The sequence below is a fragment of the Haemaphysalis longicornis genome, unplaced genomic scaffold (genome assembly GCF_048455015.1).
Source record: "Haemaphysalis longicornis isolate Haplotype H1 unplaced genomic scaffold, Haemaphysalis longicornis Haplotype H1 scaffold_7, whole genome shotgun sequence".
Taxonomy (NCBI): Eukaryota; Metazoa; Arthropoda; class Arachnida; order Ixodida; family Ixodidae; genus Haemaphysalis; species Haemaphysalis longicornis.
The window spans coordinates 37,632,255-37,649,060 of record NW_027526422.1 but is presented as its reverse complement, the minus strand read 5'-3'; the positions used below and the strand labels follow the sequence as shown (position 1 = coordinate 37,649,060).

The 16,806-nt window shown below is 47.2% G+C and overlaps 1 protein-coding gene across 2 annotated transcripts in view; it reads right to left on the bottom strand.

Annotated features, from left to right (window-relative positions):
* LOC144145254 (zinc finger protein basonuclin-2-like) overlaps positions 1–16,149 on the bottom strand; it is a 327,806-nt gene extending 311,657 nt beyond the window's left edge. The window contains exon 1 of one of the 2 annotated variants that reach the window (XM_077676795.1): positions 15,721–16,149. In XM_077676795.1, the coding sequence (XP_077532921.1) occupies positions 15,721–15,811 (91 nt within the window). In that variant the 5' untranslated portion in view covers positions 15,812–16,149. The remainder of the gene's footprint in view (positions 1–15,720) is intronic. The other variant, XM_077676797.1, reaches the window with a different exon arrangement.
* Positions 16,150–16,806: the final 657 nt, after the last annotated feature.

Here is a 16,806-nt window from a genome sequence, read left to right as displayed (position 1 = left end):
GGCTACTCGAGCGCGGAACAATGCAAGCCTTTTTCCTCTTGGCTTTTTTTTTTTTGACGTCTGGTTTTGTTTTTTAAGCGTATAATTCAATTGCGCCTAGCGGGATGAACGGAAGGGACAGTTCGTTAAAATGAGCGAGAGGTTTTTACAGTCCGCGTTGCAAAAGCTAAAAACGTTGCGTTTTGCTGAACTGGAAGCTTAATTTTTTCTTTGTTGGTGTCTATGAGAAACTCAGTGTGAGTAACTGCAAAGCAAAAAGAAACGTCGTCTGTAGTTCGCAGGCGAAGTCTCTGAAGGAGTAGTAAGCGGCGTTCACGGTATTGCCTACAATTAAACTTTTAACGACTTAAAGGAAACGTATAGTCTGTCTCAACACACAAAAATGTCTAGGTTATTTTTGCCGTTAGGTAGTAGACACCACCCAGCGCAGTGATTTTGTTTGCCAAGGCAGTGACCCAAGCACACTTGTTGGGAAAGCTATTCTAGGTCTCTCTCTCTCTCTCTCTCTCTCTCTCTCTCTCTCTCTCTCTCTCTCTCTCTCTCTCTCTCTCATGCGTTTTTTCTAACAAAGCGATATATTCCCGCGCTAAACCTCGCATGAATTGCTGGTGGGCTATATGCCATTCATATCGGAGCGTCACCGACCGCGGACCTTAACGCCGCCACGAATTTTTTTTCTCTTAAATATCCTGCTTCATCGTCTCTCGTGCTCAACCTGAATGGCTGTGTCACTGCACTATTATTCTGTGTTACTGCCTGACTGGGGTGTAAGTATCAAGCCCCTTGTGATAGCACCTCCACTCAGCCTCTGGCCATGCGCGCAGGTTATCTAGCGCCCTGTCGCCCTTTTAGGGGCGTGCCCCTTAGAAGTTAGGGCTGTAGGCTTCTCATGTCATCGTCGTCGTAACCGTGGTCTCAAGTAGTCACGGTACTAAACGTAACGGAACGTAACGCGTGATAAAAAACGCCGGGACACTCGTTTACGCCTCGCGGGGGAACGCTTCGTACCTCAAAGACACGAGACTTTTGCAGCAAAGCTGTATACCTCTACCCCCCAATGGTTTCATCTCCGTTTGCGGGAAAAAACGCCAAGGCGCCAAGAATACACTTATACACTGCTTGCTTCACCGTCCCCAGGTTTCACGTTGATGGCCCGCGATTTTTTCTCCCTTTGCGGGCCAAGGCTCGTTAGGACGGATGTCAGGGCTGCGGACCATGGGTGTAGCGGGAAAAATCGCAAGCGCGGCTTCGCTGCTGCAGGGAAACAGGCTTCAGGGTCGGTGTCTGCGCTAATGCATGGCGCAGCGCCGTTTCAGCGCCGCCGCGGAAATCGCAGTCGGGGCCGCCCTGAATACCGGGGCATGAAATCGCGGGGCGCGCGTGATAGCCACACCCAACCCGGGCCGGCTGCGCACGGTCCCTGCTTTGGATATCGAAATGAAACGAGACCGCCCTAATGCGGCCCTGAGCAATTAACTAGCCGCAGTCCGACCACCTTCGTGGATTCCGCACGATCTCGCAAGGAGCGGCAGGATCTAACCAGACGAAATGCATCTTGACGAATACACACGAGGAAGTGAAATTATACAAGAATTTTGGCAGTTTGGCTTTCGCTCCGTGCCGGTTTCTACGAGTTGCTGCAGGCAAGAAAATAAACTTCAAAAATAAAAATGCGGAAAGAAAAATAAACTTCAACTTCAACTTAAGCTTGTGATACAAGCTAACTAATACAAGCTAGAAAATGACGGGAGATGTGCTCCAGAGTAAAATGAATTTGGTATGCCATCGCAAACGGACCAAAGCTAGTAATGAGTCAGTATCACTTGGGAAGGGGGGGGGGGGTCGTAAGGGTCGTAATTTAGGCGATCAAAGCAGAAATTCATCCATGAATAGAATAAATAAATCCTCCCGGGATATTGAATATCAAAGAATGCACTTGGAGGGAAACCTTTTTTTCTGATAACAGGGTGCGTCGTAACTTCAGTGGCTGCCGGTAAAGCCGTATGGTTAACTTTTTTAAGCAATAGAAGGACGTGTGACAAGGTAAACACTAAACAGAGAATTTCGGGGAGTATTGTGAAATGAGGCGGCTTAGATGAGAATCTAATGCATTGTGTTAATGTAGTGTATATTGAATAAGTAAGAAGGCACTTGACATCTGAAGGGCGCTAATGTATGCAGCAGGTTAGCACCCATACGGCGTTAAATAAAACAAGGATTCCCTTTGAGCCCGCTGCTATTCATGCTTTACATTGAAGGGCTAGAAAAAGCTTGATGAAAGTAATTCAGGCGTTGCCTAAGCAACTGAGGCACGTTCTTGAGTTTTTATGACTGAGGCAGAGACACGCTATGCAATGCGTCGCGTCGCAGCCACGGGAAGTTTAGGAGCCGTTTTCTAGCTACAGACATCACCGACGCCGACGCCAGTTTTTTTTTCCCTCCACGGACATCTAAAGATTTAAAATTTGCCCTAAGAAGTAACATACAAAACCATGGAGGTGACTGAAATAATTAGAATATTGGTTTTCGAAAAACCAGAATGTACGATATAACGTAGAACGCCTATCGCCGGTCACGAACACAATTTTAATTTACTAAATCTCGCGGTGAATCGCACCGGTGCAACTAAAAGGGTGGTGTTTGTAGTAGATGTATCAAAGCGTATGAAAAGATATCACATTTCATTACTCATTATGAAGGCGATGAAAATGACAATCAATCATCAGAAGCTTTTGTCCCCTCGACAGGGATCACAAAACAAAAGCCCCATAAAGCGACCACAACGTTTCCCCGCCTCGCCAGGAAATGGGGTTAAGGACGCGAAACGCAAGGAATCGCTAAGTGCATTACAGCATTGAATTATTTACCTGAGCAGACTGAGCCTACATCCTGGACATCTACGCTAATGCGAACTTCATAGCCCAGCTCCAGCGCCTTAACAAACGCATTCAGGGAAATATGGCCAAGGACGATAAATGGAAACGAAGTAAGGCTCTTCCGCGTTGTTATCACGCACTGCCCGTTTAGAAGCGTGTATACACCGAAAAATTAGCAGTGGCTTAGCTCGGCTATCCGGGATATACGTAGCGTGGGCTAAGGTTCAGCTGCGATTATTCTTAGGTTTCCTGGTTGTCTAGGGTTAGCTGATTATCATGCTTACTGCTGCTAAAACTATTTCCAATCCAATTCAATCAATCCAATCCAATTCAATCCAAATCGCGGCGGCTGCTCCGGCGCGCCAGCTGTGCGCCGTGAGACGTCACTTCTCCTCGCGCATGCGCAGCATGACTCTCCAGGAGCCACGCGAAACTGCTCAACCTCGGCCAGTGTAGCTCACGCTACAAAAAGCAAGCGGCTGTCTTATTAAGTACAAACGCAATGGCCATCGGCACGAACGTCTCCATAACGTTCTCAGCGCGCAATGGCGTCCCTTCCACGGCTGTGCAGTAGAATCGAAGGTTTAGTGCGCAAAAAAAAAAAAAAAAAACGCAAATCGCGCGACTTTTTAAATCACAAGGGCACGCAAGTCTAAATCGGTTTCATTTGTGAGCGAAAATGACAGGCCGTCGTGCCGAAGAGATGGCGCTCGTTTGGCCAGGCAGGGAAGGGTAAGCGGGCATCGGGAGAAAAAGAGCCCGAGGGGGAGCGAAGGAAGGCCGCGTGAAAGTCGGGACGCTCGTCTGCATACAGCCGCGTTAACCGATCGGTCCGAGCTGCGGGCGAGCAAAGCCGCCCGAATCAATCAAAGCACTTCCATGGCAGCCCTGAGCAAATCTCGCCAGCCGACGGGGATCAGCGCCACAGCTGCCGCCGCTTATAGGCGAACAAAAAATAAATAAATAAAGACAGTGAAAATTTGGAGACCAATTTTCGTTTCCTTTGCAATTGCCGGGCTCGCGGGTAATCGCGGATCGTGGGTCGAGACCTGTCTCAATCCAAGAACAAATGGCTCCGGGGGATTCGTCCTCTCAACATTTTTTTTTTTTCACAAGACGCAAGGTTCTATGCTGTTCGCACGATAGTAAAGTGTGCAGGTCCGACGAAATAGATGTGAGAAATATTCTCAACTAAACGGTAGAAAGCTACGTCGTTCTTTGACTTGTAAGACGATTACTTTCCCCTGTTTAACTAGTGGGACCAATATCTTGCTTCTTATGCCGCTTGTGTAGCGGAAATAACAGTATGTTTACTCCTTCCGTCAATTCATACGTCAGTAGTTCGAAATGTCTGTCCAATACAGGGCATATACGCAGACGCACACTACTACCCTATAACAGGTAGACCTATTGTAATGCTTCTAAGATTAAAACCCGCCAGAGGTTAACTGAGCCTTGTCTAGCGCGAGATATGTTTGCTTTTTTTTCAGTAAGAGGCGGGAGCTAGGGATACCTTTAATGATAAGGAGAACTAAGTCAGCCTGGCAGCGGGCTTGACTTGCTATTCCACAGGGGAATGAAAAGGGCGAAAAATGGGCGAAACACGCGAAGAGACAAAAACGTACACAAACACCAACAAACGCAAAGATGCACACGACAACTGAAAGACGTAGGAACGCACACAGCACACGAGCGGGAGTGTAGTTAAGGCAAACGTTTACAGAATTTTGTTCGCGCAGCAGTCACGGAGAATTCACCCAAAGGTATTTGTAGTTCGTATTAGAGCGCCGCGTGGACCTCATTTTAGGGCCCGGGCCCGGCTCGAACTTTCTTTATAAAGCCCGAGCCCGGCTCGGACCGGTAACACCTAGCCCGGCCCCGACTCGGGCCCGGGCGTCCATAAGCGAGCTAGGCCCGGGCCCAGTCCGGGCCTGTAGTCTCAAGTACAGACCTGACCTGGGCCCGGTCATTTATTTTTAAGCATAGGGAGGGTCCGCGTGTGCGCGACCAGGCCCGGGTTTAGACGCTTAAGAAAATTTGTTTTTTATATTTGGTTTAGTGTCTTCGTAGCAGGCAATCAGACGAAGCCTCCACTCTGCAGTACAGCGCGTGCGTCATAGATTGAAAGGCAGAAATTTAGGGTTACGTAGTACCCGTACTTTAGCTTCCACCGTCTTCAGTTCACGTCACAATGGCATAATAATAGCTCATATTCTTGTTACAACGCAGACACCATCACCTTTGATGACCAGATCCTTTGAAATATCACGTGGTTGTGTCGGCCAGCTGGTACGCTGAAAGCTTTGGTGCCGTGTTTCAATCCACGAGTATGAACTTGCATTGAAATCTTTCACCTGCAGTGGTTGCTCAGCGGTGCTGTTTCTGTAGTACGCGAGTTCGATTCCAGGCCACTGCAGTCGCATTTCGATGGGTGCGACATGTAAAACACTGGTGTACATAGACATAGGTGCAGAGCTCCAGTTTGTTTGAATTAACCCGTTCTACGTTACGGCGTTGCTTGTAATCGTATCTTTGATAAGTTATACCCCAAAATATAAAATCTAGATGCAGTACATGATATGCCATTAAAATTACAGTACAGTGATTATAGAGCCAGCAAGACACGTTTTCAAAACAATGCGTACAACTAACACCAAGAAGCACGTGGAAATAAACTCGGAACATTCATTTTAATGCTGTCTTCTACACTTCACGTCGGAAACATTAACGGCAAGGTCCATGAATTGAAACCTGAGCCCGGCCCGGGCACACGGCTCCGAGACCGAGCCCATCCCGGGCACACCGATAGCGCTTCGAGCGGCCCGGCCCGGCCCGCGGGCCGGGCCAGGGCCGGGCCCGTGTTTTCGGGTCAGCCCGGTCCCATGCAGTGCTGTAGTGCGTGCCACTGCGGCAGCCGAGTTCTATGGACCGATTAGACGCTAATTTCCCACTTGCCTAATAAGTCTGCCGCGGAAAAGCCTTTTGCATCGAAAACAGCAAGCTTCTGCTAACGCAGCGGCGACGTTATTTTGGTAGAGAGAGCGGAAATAATGGACGTGTGGCTGTACTGAAAGCTTTACGTCGTGGTACCATGTAGGTGTTGCTCATTCTCGCCTTTTTGCCCTCCCTTGGCAGGGCTATAGAGTATTAAACAACGAATGTTTGAGAATGTGCACGCCGGCTCGTTAAAATCAAGGTGAAGCATGCAAAATTTATATTTCCAATTTCTTTACAACCTCCGTGGGAGCTATCAGTAACTTCTTACAGAATTTTTTTGATGCTGATGAGGCAAAATGTCGTTGAATCGGAAAGTGAAAAAAGAGGTTTAAATTTTTTCTAGGAGGAATCGGTCACAGGTGATTTGCGATTAAATTTGTCCCTTCAAGTATACGCGCACATATGTGTGTATACTAGTGATACAGGCGTATTATAAGAGCAACGAGTAGCAGCGTAACTCGTCAACAGTTCCCTCCGCTTAAGGTTTTAGCCAAGAAGTTACTCCAAGGTGGGTGTATCGAAATGGAGACAGTTTAAGAGGGCCACCTTGAGACTTAAATCCGCATCGGTAGACGTATGTACGGAAACATTTTATTGCTGCCGCCGGGCTTATACCTTATTCTGTGGTAAATTATTTTATTCCGGTTTACGTCTACGCATTTTCGGTAACCGCTCACAATTATTTTGTTCGGGTTTATTTCTAACTAGCCTGCACTTAGGGGCGTAATTAAAGTCTCTGTACAAATTAAAGCCATGACCAGGAGCTGCTACCTATTCGATCTTACAATGTAAATCTGCAAAGAAAACTGTGCAAGTAAGGCTTTGAGTGTTTGCGGTGATTTTAGCTGTTAGAGCCATAACTTCAGAATCTTTATAAGTACCGTCTCTTGTATCGGCTTTACTTTTCGAGCACTGCCCACCATATTTTTTAATGCAAATGTTAATTAATGGTCTGTCATTAAATGGTCTGTCCATTTTAATGGTCTGTCCATTTTTAATGGTCAGACAGACCATTCTAATGGTCTGTCATTACGAACCGAAACAAATCGAACTCGTGAACAAGACAAATATATTGTTCCTCGGCGTCGCATTGACTACTTTTTACAATCGCTTAGTCACAACATACCTGTGATGCTCAACCGATTACGTCCACATATTGCTGAGTGTAGCCGTATCAGTCGCAAAGAATTGCATTCTCTAATTTTCAACAACAAATCACAGTGATGTTTGTATCAACAATGTTTTTCCTGTTCTTCTAAGGCATGTCATTTTGTGTGGTATGTGTTTGACGCCTTGTAAAGTTGGATTTCCACGTTATTGAATAATAATGGTGACATATTGTTCAGTGTGTTGTAACATCACTTCTGTATAACTTTTGTTTTAAACAAACTAGACTGTGCACTGTATTGTTTATGACCAAAGTTATCGTAGCTTCACCGGTGCCCTGGCCCCGTCAAGCTGTCTCTACAGCTTCTTGCCAGAGTGACCACCATCATTGTCGAAGTTGTACCAATGTTGAAATAAGCTTTGATTTGATTTGATTTAATAGATGAGTGGTTGAACCGAGATCGTGATGCCAAGGCGGGTGCTTGCAAGGAAGGAGTAATGGCCCCGAAACACCGCTGGAACTCGCTTTTATGGACCGCGAGCGCCGTCACGTGGCATTTTTCAAATTACTCTGGGCTTCTATATGTAAAAAAATGCGTATGCAATTAGTATCTAGCCGAAAATGCTGCAGTTAGATGCCCTCGTGGGTACCTACAAGTGCCTCATTGACACTTTAATGATTGGAACAGTACCTATCGAGTTGGATAATTAATTACAATTAGCTAATTAAACCTCAATAACTAAAAAAGCACTGGCCGCTACTTCTGTACTGGAAACATTATGCACTAGGTTTTCTTCGAGTAACTCCATTGCTCCTTTTTAAGACCTTGGTGCATGATAGCTGGGACACCCTGCATAAGCGACATATGAAGAGAGCCCAAAACGCCGACTCACTGCAAAAGATGCTCCGAGAGCGAAGATCGTGGTAACGCTCTTTCTTAGGCACGTGATCGTGAACAAAATATGCCCAAACATATTCTGGGATTATTTGAGTTCTGCACGTTTTCCTGAGAGCAAGTAAAAAAAGCAGTAACTATACGGACCACTATCTGTATTAGGATTAGCGGGAATCGTATGCAGGGTCCGTGAACGATTTTGAGAGGGGAAGGAGGAGGGGTGGGGAGGGGGGACTTAGGCATGACAACGCAGAAAGAAGAGGAGCAGAGGGGAAGTGACTCCCTAACCTGAAGGGGGCCTATGTATGATACATATTTGTAAACTGCAGACTCATTGTTATACTAACATAGAATAACGCATTTCTTGCCGTTTGTGACCTCTTACGGTTTGCTTACAATAGGCAAACGCAAAGTACTACCTGTACGCAGATTCCCAAGATCATGAAAATGCGCTGCAGAACCCGTTATACAGCTACAAAAATCATGGGCGCCTCCACCACATCTATCCCACATTATATCCCCACCCAAACTGCCCGACATGTGGCGCCACACGCCTTTTGGGAATGCCCCGTTTTACCCCCTCTCCGTTTACCCAATCCTCCCACTACCTGGCTGGAGGTGACCGGGAGCTCCTCACCCAAGCTGCAGCTCCTGACCGCGCCTTCCCCACCTAAGGGACACTCGCTAGGACTATGCCTCGCCAGGAATAAAAGTTTCTTTTCTCTCTCTCTCTCAAACGACGACGATGGTTGAACGCGAAGCTTTCTCATGGCGGATTCTTTGGTTGTCGTCTGAGTTTGAAGGGAGTTTCGACAATGTCGATCGGATAGATGCCGGATTCATAACGCGAAGGACCCAGGTTAGATTCCGGTCACTGAAGCTTTCTTTTTCTTTCACTTCACCCATAATTACTTGCCATCATCGTCAGAGACAGTTGGCTTTCCTGCAGTGCATTTTCGCGTTACAGGCGCATCAGTGAGAGCACTAAAGCTTCACTTTAAAAAGAATTACACTGTTTGGTTCTGAGCTTGCGGTCATGCAACTGCTAATCCGATGCGTGTGGCTCTCCACAAAAGTAGGGCAGGTGTTATGCCTAAATGTAGTGTGTACCTGGCCCCCGCTAAAATCATTAAATACGTGGAAAAAACTTCCCGAACACTCGGTCTTACCGCTGAAATCTGATGCCTGCGTAATCAGCTAAGGTGTTGCGCTGATACGCGGGTCGATCTCCGCATTATTTTTGTGCAGTATTACTTTATTACTTTCGTAAGCTTACTTTAGGCTTGTCTGAATACAACAATGTGGGAAGCTGGCATTGACGCCCTAATCCTCCTCCTTCTTCTTCCTTCTTCTTCTTCTTCTTCTTCTTCTTCTTCTTCTTCTTCTTCTTCTTCTTCTTCTTCTTCTTCATCATCATCATAATCAACATCAGTCTGATCAGGTCCACTGCAGGACGAAGGCCTCTCCCATTGACCGCCAACCACTCCTGTCCTGCGCGAATCGAGTACACTGTTTACCACCGAAGTTCCGTATTTCATTCCTCCATCGTGTTGTCGGCCTTCCCCTTCTTGTAGACCCATCTCTTGCTATCCACTCTGTTACCCTAATTGTCCACCTCTTGTTCAGTTTCCTTTAATTTATTCCTTCAGCTATGACAACACTGCATGTTTGACGGAACTCCGAGAAGTGTCTTAGAGTGATGCATCCATGCTCGCATCACGGCTGTATATTTACAGTCTTTTTTAATCCCTAAAATCACAAAATGTAAATTCACCCTATATAATAACGTCCTATCTGATCACATGTATACGACGAGAGGGGTATCAGGTGCATGGAACGACGCCACACCATTCGCAGAACCTATTCACGTTGATGAGGGTTCTGACAACAATGTAACTTCCTTGTAAGCGACCTTAAAACATGCAGTCTAACATGAACCCACTTTTTATCTAATATCAGTTGACATAACAGCATAGAGATCCCATGTTGAGGGAGAGGGGCCGACGCATTGGTTTTAACAGAAATAGCTGCTTTCCATCACGCATATAACAAGATACCAAATCTCAGGGGAAAAGGGGGAGAGGGTGGTGGCGGGAGGGGTCCCTTACAAAGAAAAAAATATTCGGCCCCAGGCTGGGTTTCGTTTGCCTGATCCTGCATCACGCAACGAAGTTTGTTATAAGCTGTGTAAGCTGCGTAAGGTACTTTAAAAATGGCTTCAAATATTCGCTTGGCACTTAATACCCTTTTAGAAGGTAGTAAACATTATAGAAAATAAAGACGAGAAAGTTGGCGGGATTTGAAATTACGCGAGTACACAGTACCCTAATAAACCTGCCCAATACCGCAACAGATTTTTAAATGCTTAGTTATTTAAATGTGGACACCACGAGGAAACTCTACCTGTTTGCCCGTATGTAACGCTCGATGGTGCATGTCACAGATTCGTCGCATACAAAATTTTGTCGCATACAAAATTTTGTCGCATACGAAAATGTTATTAATAAAAGGCAATATAGGGCATTCATTCATAGGGCATTCATTCATCACAGTCCTTATATTGCCCATAAAATGTCTTCTCACTAACGCATTTGTGCACAGTTGTGAAGCTGACTTTAAAGAGGCTGGATGTAAAGTGTTTTATAGGGAAGTGTTTCTGGGGGTCTTACGGAGGTATTTAACAAAATGTCGAAGGGCCTTCCTACTTGGATAAAAGCCCACTTATATGGCACCTGAAAAAAGGCCTTCCAAGCAATGCATTTGTGTGTAGCGCTGAAGCCGACTTTAAAGGGGCTTGGTGTGTCCAGCATTCCCTCTTGACAAAGAGTTTCTGCGTTTTTTTAGTGCTTTTAGTTTGTTTACGCAGTCCAGGTGCTTTTTTATTGCGTTTAAAAGTTAGAATCGTGTGGTGGAATCAAAATTTTCCGCTCAAGATGGCTAATTCAAGAAAAATTCCTTTCTTGGATAGAACCACTAGTAGTCTAATGGCCCTTTTAGAGTGGCATCCTGTGCTCCGCATGCGCCGCCATAGCCAGGAGATTTCATACATACGACGCATAAGATGTGGCTGGGCTGAGCAACAAGTCTTGAAGCGAGAAGCCCAATGGTTACGTGCAAAGGCGCTCCATTGTCCGACCGTAATAATGTACGTCCCCGTTACCGAGAGTTACGATGATGGAACGACGGTCTTTGGTTTAGGAAACAACACATGGTCCTTTCAATCGAAATTTGCCAGAGGCGCCTTTTAAGCCACAAAACACCTCAACAACTGCTTGGTTGAGTATATAAACTTTGAATGCAAACTTTTAAAGCACAAACGCATTCGAAGGAGCTAACATAATCCGAGGCACGAGTGGTGCTCTGAAAAAGCATGCACCGCAGCGGCATAAAGAGACCTATATAGTGTCAGCCACGGGAAGGAACGGCTCACGCGGAAACTATGAAGCCGTCGGCGCTTGGCGGGAGCGCGCTGACGGAAAAAGTAGTCGGCGGTCAACAAATCAAGCCTTTCGATTGTACTCAGTTTCAGTGGAGGTATTAGTAAGTTATTCGTCGTGTATTCTCTTGGCCACCCAGAAGCCAACCTTCGGAGCATTTTGTGAAAAAAAAAAATGTGCGAGCATGACTACGGGACAAAAAAAAAAACACTTTGATGTACTTTAACATTTTTATATTTAATGAGATGGCACGTATAAACACACACAAAAAACACAAAAGAACGGAATGCACCGAACTCGAAGTGCTAAGGTTCCTGGTTCGAATCCTATAGCTGCCGAATGCCTCTGTTCTTCTACTTTACAATTAGCCACGATGTATACCCAATACAACAAGCGCTTTATCTTCGCCATTGTGGGCATCGGTGAACAGAAGCTGATATTTTCACGAGGTGACGTCAGAGGCTGGTCCCTGCTGGATGAGCGAAATCGGTGGTTTTGGCGCCCACTTGTGGTTGAGTGACGTCCATGTCCAGCACGCTTTCATTTCTACACATACATTTTCTATCATCTTACTAAATAACTGTGAAGATCGAAATATCGTTCAAGGAGTGCCGTCTTTGCGTCACAAGGTTTACAATGTGTACGCCGGTTCTTAAAATTAACGGTTCAAGTCTATTTAGACTCGAGTGATCTTCGAACGACGTGCACTTAGTTCCACCCTCCTTGGTTCCTTGTACATAGCGCTTTAGGTTCCATTTGGGGGGACGTTTATCTGATTAAACAATGCTCCAAAACGTGCAGACCTGCCCCGGAACGATGCACGAGGAGTTATAACCCGAATTTTGTTCAACATAGCTTTAGCGGGTTTCTCTTTGCGGTTGAGAGAAGGTTGAGCATTGGGTGAGGTTGAGTGGGGGTGTCGTTTGGGGGGAAATATATAGTGTATAATAAATGTTGACGTCTATAGATTCAACCTCAGCGGGAGGTTGTGGTCATGTCGAGAAATCCAATTTGTGTGTAATGGTGTCCAACCAATGCACGGGGTGGATACCCTGTGAGTTAGCGGCCTCATTTGTGGATTGAAATTAAGGGGAAGGTCGATGATACTTCTTATATTCGTGATGAGATCAAATATATGGTGAAGTAGGTCATTTCTCTCAATGAGTATTGTCTTCCAGCTTCTTTCTTAGTTTTCACTATTAAACCGGGAGCTCACACGTTATATTTATTTAGTTGGCTTAAGTGTAACATTGCCATCTATACTAAGCCGTCATGAAGCTCTGGGGCAAGGAGAGAGAGGCGTGAAGACCCGGTTTGCTATTGTGTCCCATTTATAGTAACTGTCATGAAACACAAGATGAAAAAACGCAAAATAAAAAGATGAAGAGGTGAGTGGATTCGTAACGTGTGCTCGTACGCGAACAAGCAGCAAACATTGGCTTCAGAGAGACAGAAAGGTAGGGAGGGAGGGGTTTCGGTTGGGAGTAATGGCCACCGAAAATTGTTTCATGCATCTATCTTAGAGCAGCAGACAACAGCTACAAATAAGACAATACTACCGTGTCTAGATGCCCATTATTTACACTTCAAACATTCGAAGGAAACTTTTTTCTTGGAGCTTTTTGCGTTATGTTGAAACTAGTCGTTACTGGACAGAAAGCTGTTTCACTGAATAGCAAGTCACGGAAACCTGAGAGCGCAAACGCATACGCCAAAAAACGCGGTTTAGCTCATAGGGGTTCGAAATAGCTCAAACTGTTCTTCCCGCAGCCTTTGGCTTCTCGTTGGTGTGGTTACTATATATGTATGCAGTATACGATCGTCAATATCGTGCGTTGACCTGTTGCCGTGGGTGACGGTGAACCTTGCCCAGTGTGAAGTTAGTCCAGCAGGCACTCATTTTTAAACGCAATGCACAGTCGTCAGCATTCACGGCCGGCTAATAATGGTTACTGCCGCTACGGAACACATATTTGAAATATTTCGTCAGCGCTGCAGTTAGATCAGGCAGCGGTGGACACACCGTACAATGCTGAGAGGACAAGCATCGTGAGATTGGACAAAACCTTTGCACCGTTGGCACAATGATAATGATAACTCTATCCCTAGGATCTTGGATTGGGAACATAGGAAGATAACCCGCGCTACGAGTTTCCTTCTATTTTCTTTTTACTACGCGCGCGTATCACAGTCCAGGATTGCGACATGCCTAGGGGAACTTAGAGGTGTACCGTTATGTCATACTGGCTGCTTTTAATCTCCTACCTCGGAGCGTCCAGTTAAGGAAGCCGGAACACATAAACCCATAGCCAGAAAGTTCTTAACTGTACGTCTGTCACCAGGCTTTCGGGGCAAGCTCCACAGATAAGCGCCTGAGAGAGAAGATGCGTACAGCTGCGCCTTCTACCGCGTCATGTTAGCTTAAACCACGTTCCTTGAGCAACTGCACTTCTTCAGGCCTTTCTGCCTTGTACTCTTGCATTTGCGGTTTACCCAAATCGTGGATATTATGCTCGCTTAGCCCATTAAAACATGTGTCCGTACGTACGTACGTACGTACGCATGTCAAAGCATGGTCGCCGTCACAATCAACATCGTCGACATCGTCACCAAGTCGTCGGTAACCCTGCAGGCATCCATCAGACCGCTTCAACAAACCGAGACCCAGCCCGCAGCTTTGGTATTTCACATTGAAACGCAGAATTGGGGCGTAGTATAGAGAGTAGGGGAGAATCTTCTTCACCGAGGACTCAAAATATAGTACGAGCGTCATTGAGGTGTAAAATGGTGAGACATCAGAGGCATATCTGCCCATAGACTGGAACTGTGGAGGAGGGCGCTTTATTATCCCGTTGTGCAGGCAGCAAGTTTTCTAGCTATTTATACCATAACCGTTAGTATTCCTTCCTCAAAAAAAAGAAAAAAAAGAACAGTGCGGACTGGAACAGCCTTCCTGCCGGCAGCATCGTTTCTACAAAAGGACTGAAAAATTCAAGTCTGCCCTTGGCAATCATTTTTATTGACCCCTTCATTGTTTGTTATGTACTTTGCTTTTTTTTACCCCACTACTTTCTGTAATGCCTAAACGGCCCTGAGAGTAATATAAATAAAAATGAAATTCATATTTACCTATCCTTATGCCACAGTCACATGTTTCTTTATAGTAGCAACATCTTTATACGTGTCCGTATAGAGCTTTAATGGGCTTAAGGAAGCACATAAAATTTTCAACCTAAGCAATCAGGCTTATGGTACTCGTAAAATAAATGTAATCGCTGATGTATTAATACCTACCAGGTGAATTGATAGTTTCCCGACCAGGGCGATTTAAGTCGCTGTATGGTACGACGTTACGGATACCGTACGCACGCCTTCTAAGAACACACGTTCTACATATTATCCAGTATAGGTGAAGACACTGTGCCAGCCTTTTCTCGTACAGAGCTCCAAGTTTGGCGCCTTGCTCGATTCGAACACACTTGCTGCAAGCGACAATAATAAATAATACCACCATTCATGTTGGTCAGGGTCACGTGTAGTCACGAAGGAACGGGTGATTCTCATTTCCTACATTTATCTATATGGCCCTTTGCCAGACGGGGCACATTAACCAGAGCCCGCCCAGTTGAGAGTCCTCGTATCCGCGTGTCTCATATCCGTGCTCTCGGCCTATGCCAACGACCGCAGCCTGTAGGCGCTAACCTTCTTTTACGGTATTTCTTCTGTCAAAAACGATTAATTTAGTTCGTTTTTCTGACATTCTACATTTCCTGAGACGCTCAGTCGCATCTTGTGTGTTTCTGGCAAGGGAACTAGCTTGTGAGGTTTGGCAAGCAGTCAGCAGCTAGCAACTCTCAAACGACCTATCAAGATTACGTTCGTTAGCGGGTATTACAAACTGGGGGTGACTTACAATCGATCCGCATGACCTCTCACAGAAAAGAAAAAAAAGTAGAATGCGCTATGGGTCATTGCAATAAGCAACGGTTATTGGGGCGATGGGTTGACCGGTCGTTATACAAAACAGTACAGCCCTCAAGTACAACACTCGGTTTCTGAGGTTGTGAAAAAGCATGTATGAAGATCGACGTCGCGTCACCTTTAGTCGACGAGAGCAGAAGCGAACTGCGTCTAAACCTGAAACAGTACGAATTTCACCTCCTAGGAAACACGCATGCACAGAACATTTTCATCTTGTAAGGTTGCAACAGATTTAAAGTCGTTGCCAGCGCTCCCGTTCCCCTTATGTCCATGACCCAGCTTAGTTGCCTCTGATGATGACGAATCGCGTGCTTAGCTAGCATTATCCCCGTGACAGCGCTCAAGTCAAGCATCTTTTTCCAGCCGCTGGTACGCAGCCACTGAGGCAAGTTGATCGGACTTGTAGTACGAGTTGTCGTCACTCACCATTAGACGTGGCGGCCGACACGGAAGGCGATGCATGCAGCGACGCGACGAGAGGTGGCTGCAGAAACTGGAGCCAGGGGTGCGTGAGCATAGCACCCGGGTCCCAAGGCGAGGCCCTAGTGCACAGTTCGCGGCTGCAGTTTCAAGACGACACACACTCGCAAGCGCCGGCACGCCGTCACCGCTGGAGCCCGGAGAGTCGACACTCGCGGCAGACTTCGCCAATCTCCGCAACGAACACAATCAATGCCTGTCTCGATGGATGTCACATGACCGACGTCCTCACTGTCCCATTCAGCCGGACATGTCTGGCCGGACGCCACGACTCTGCCGACCCGACGCGGAGCTCGTTCCAGCCGCCAGGACAGGGTGGCCTCGTGGTCTGGCAAGGCGACAACGGAGTCGCCGAGCGGCGCGCGGTCTTGTCGCCGTCGGCGTCGGGACGTGTCCTCCGATTGGCCGGCGACGGCCACCGAGGAGCCGACAGAAAGGGGGGTGGGGGGGTCTGCAGTCCCTGGGAGGTGGAGGGGGGTGGCGGTGCGCCCTGGGCGTCACGTGCGGTCTTGACGTCACGCCACGCCTTCGGCGCGACGTCGGAGACGCTGTGGCCGCGGAAGCAAGGCGGGCGAGGGCAGTTGAGTACTTCCCTTCTGCCACTGCTGCAGGAGTCGGCGGCGAGCCACGCATGCGCCCGCTGCGACACAAGCGTCGGACGCCGGCGCCGCCGACGACGACGCCGCCTGGCGTAGCGCTGCTGCGAGGGAACAACCCGGTCGACAGCGGGACCGCGCTGATTGATCTCCGAAGCCGCGCCGGCCGCTCGCTCTCGGACGCCCGCGCAGCGCCGGCCGCCGCAGCCCGCATCCTCGCCATCAGCGCAGAGAGGAGAAGAAAAACGGCTTCGCGCCGGTAGCAAACTCCGAGCAGGCACGTGCACGCTTCAGCCGCGTCGGCCTCCGCCGGCTCCCTCAGCCTCTTCCGGAGGAGAAAGAAGAGGGAAATTATAACCGCGGGCGCAACAATGGTCAGAAGCGTAGCTAAGATACACTTTTCGTCAGCCGCTATTTACCCGTTGATGAAAACTTG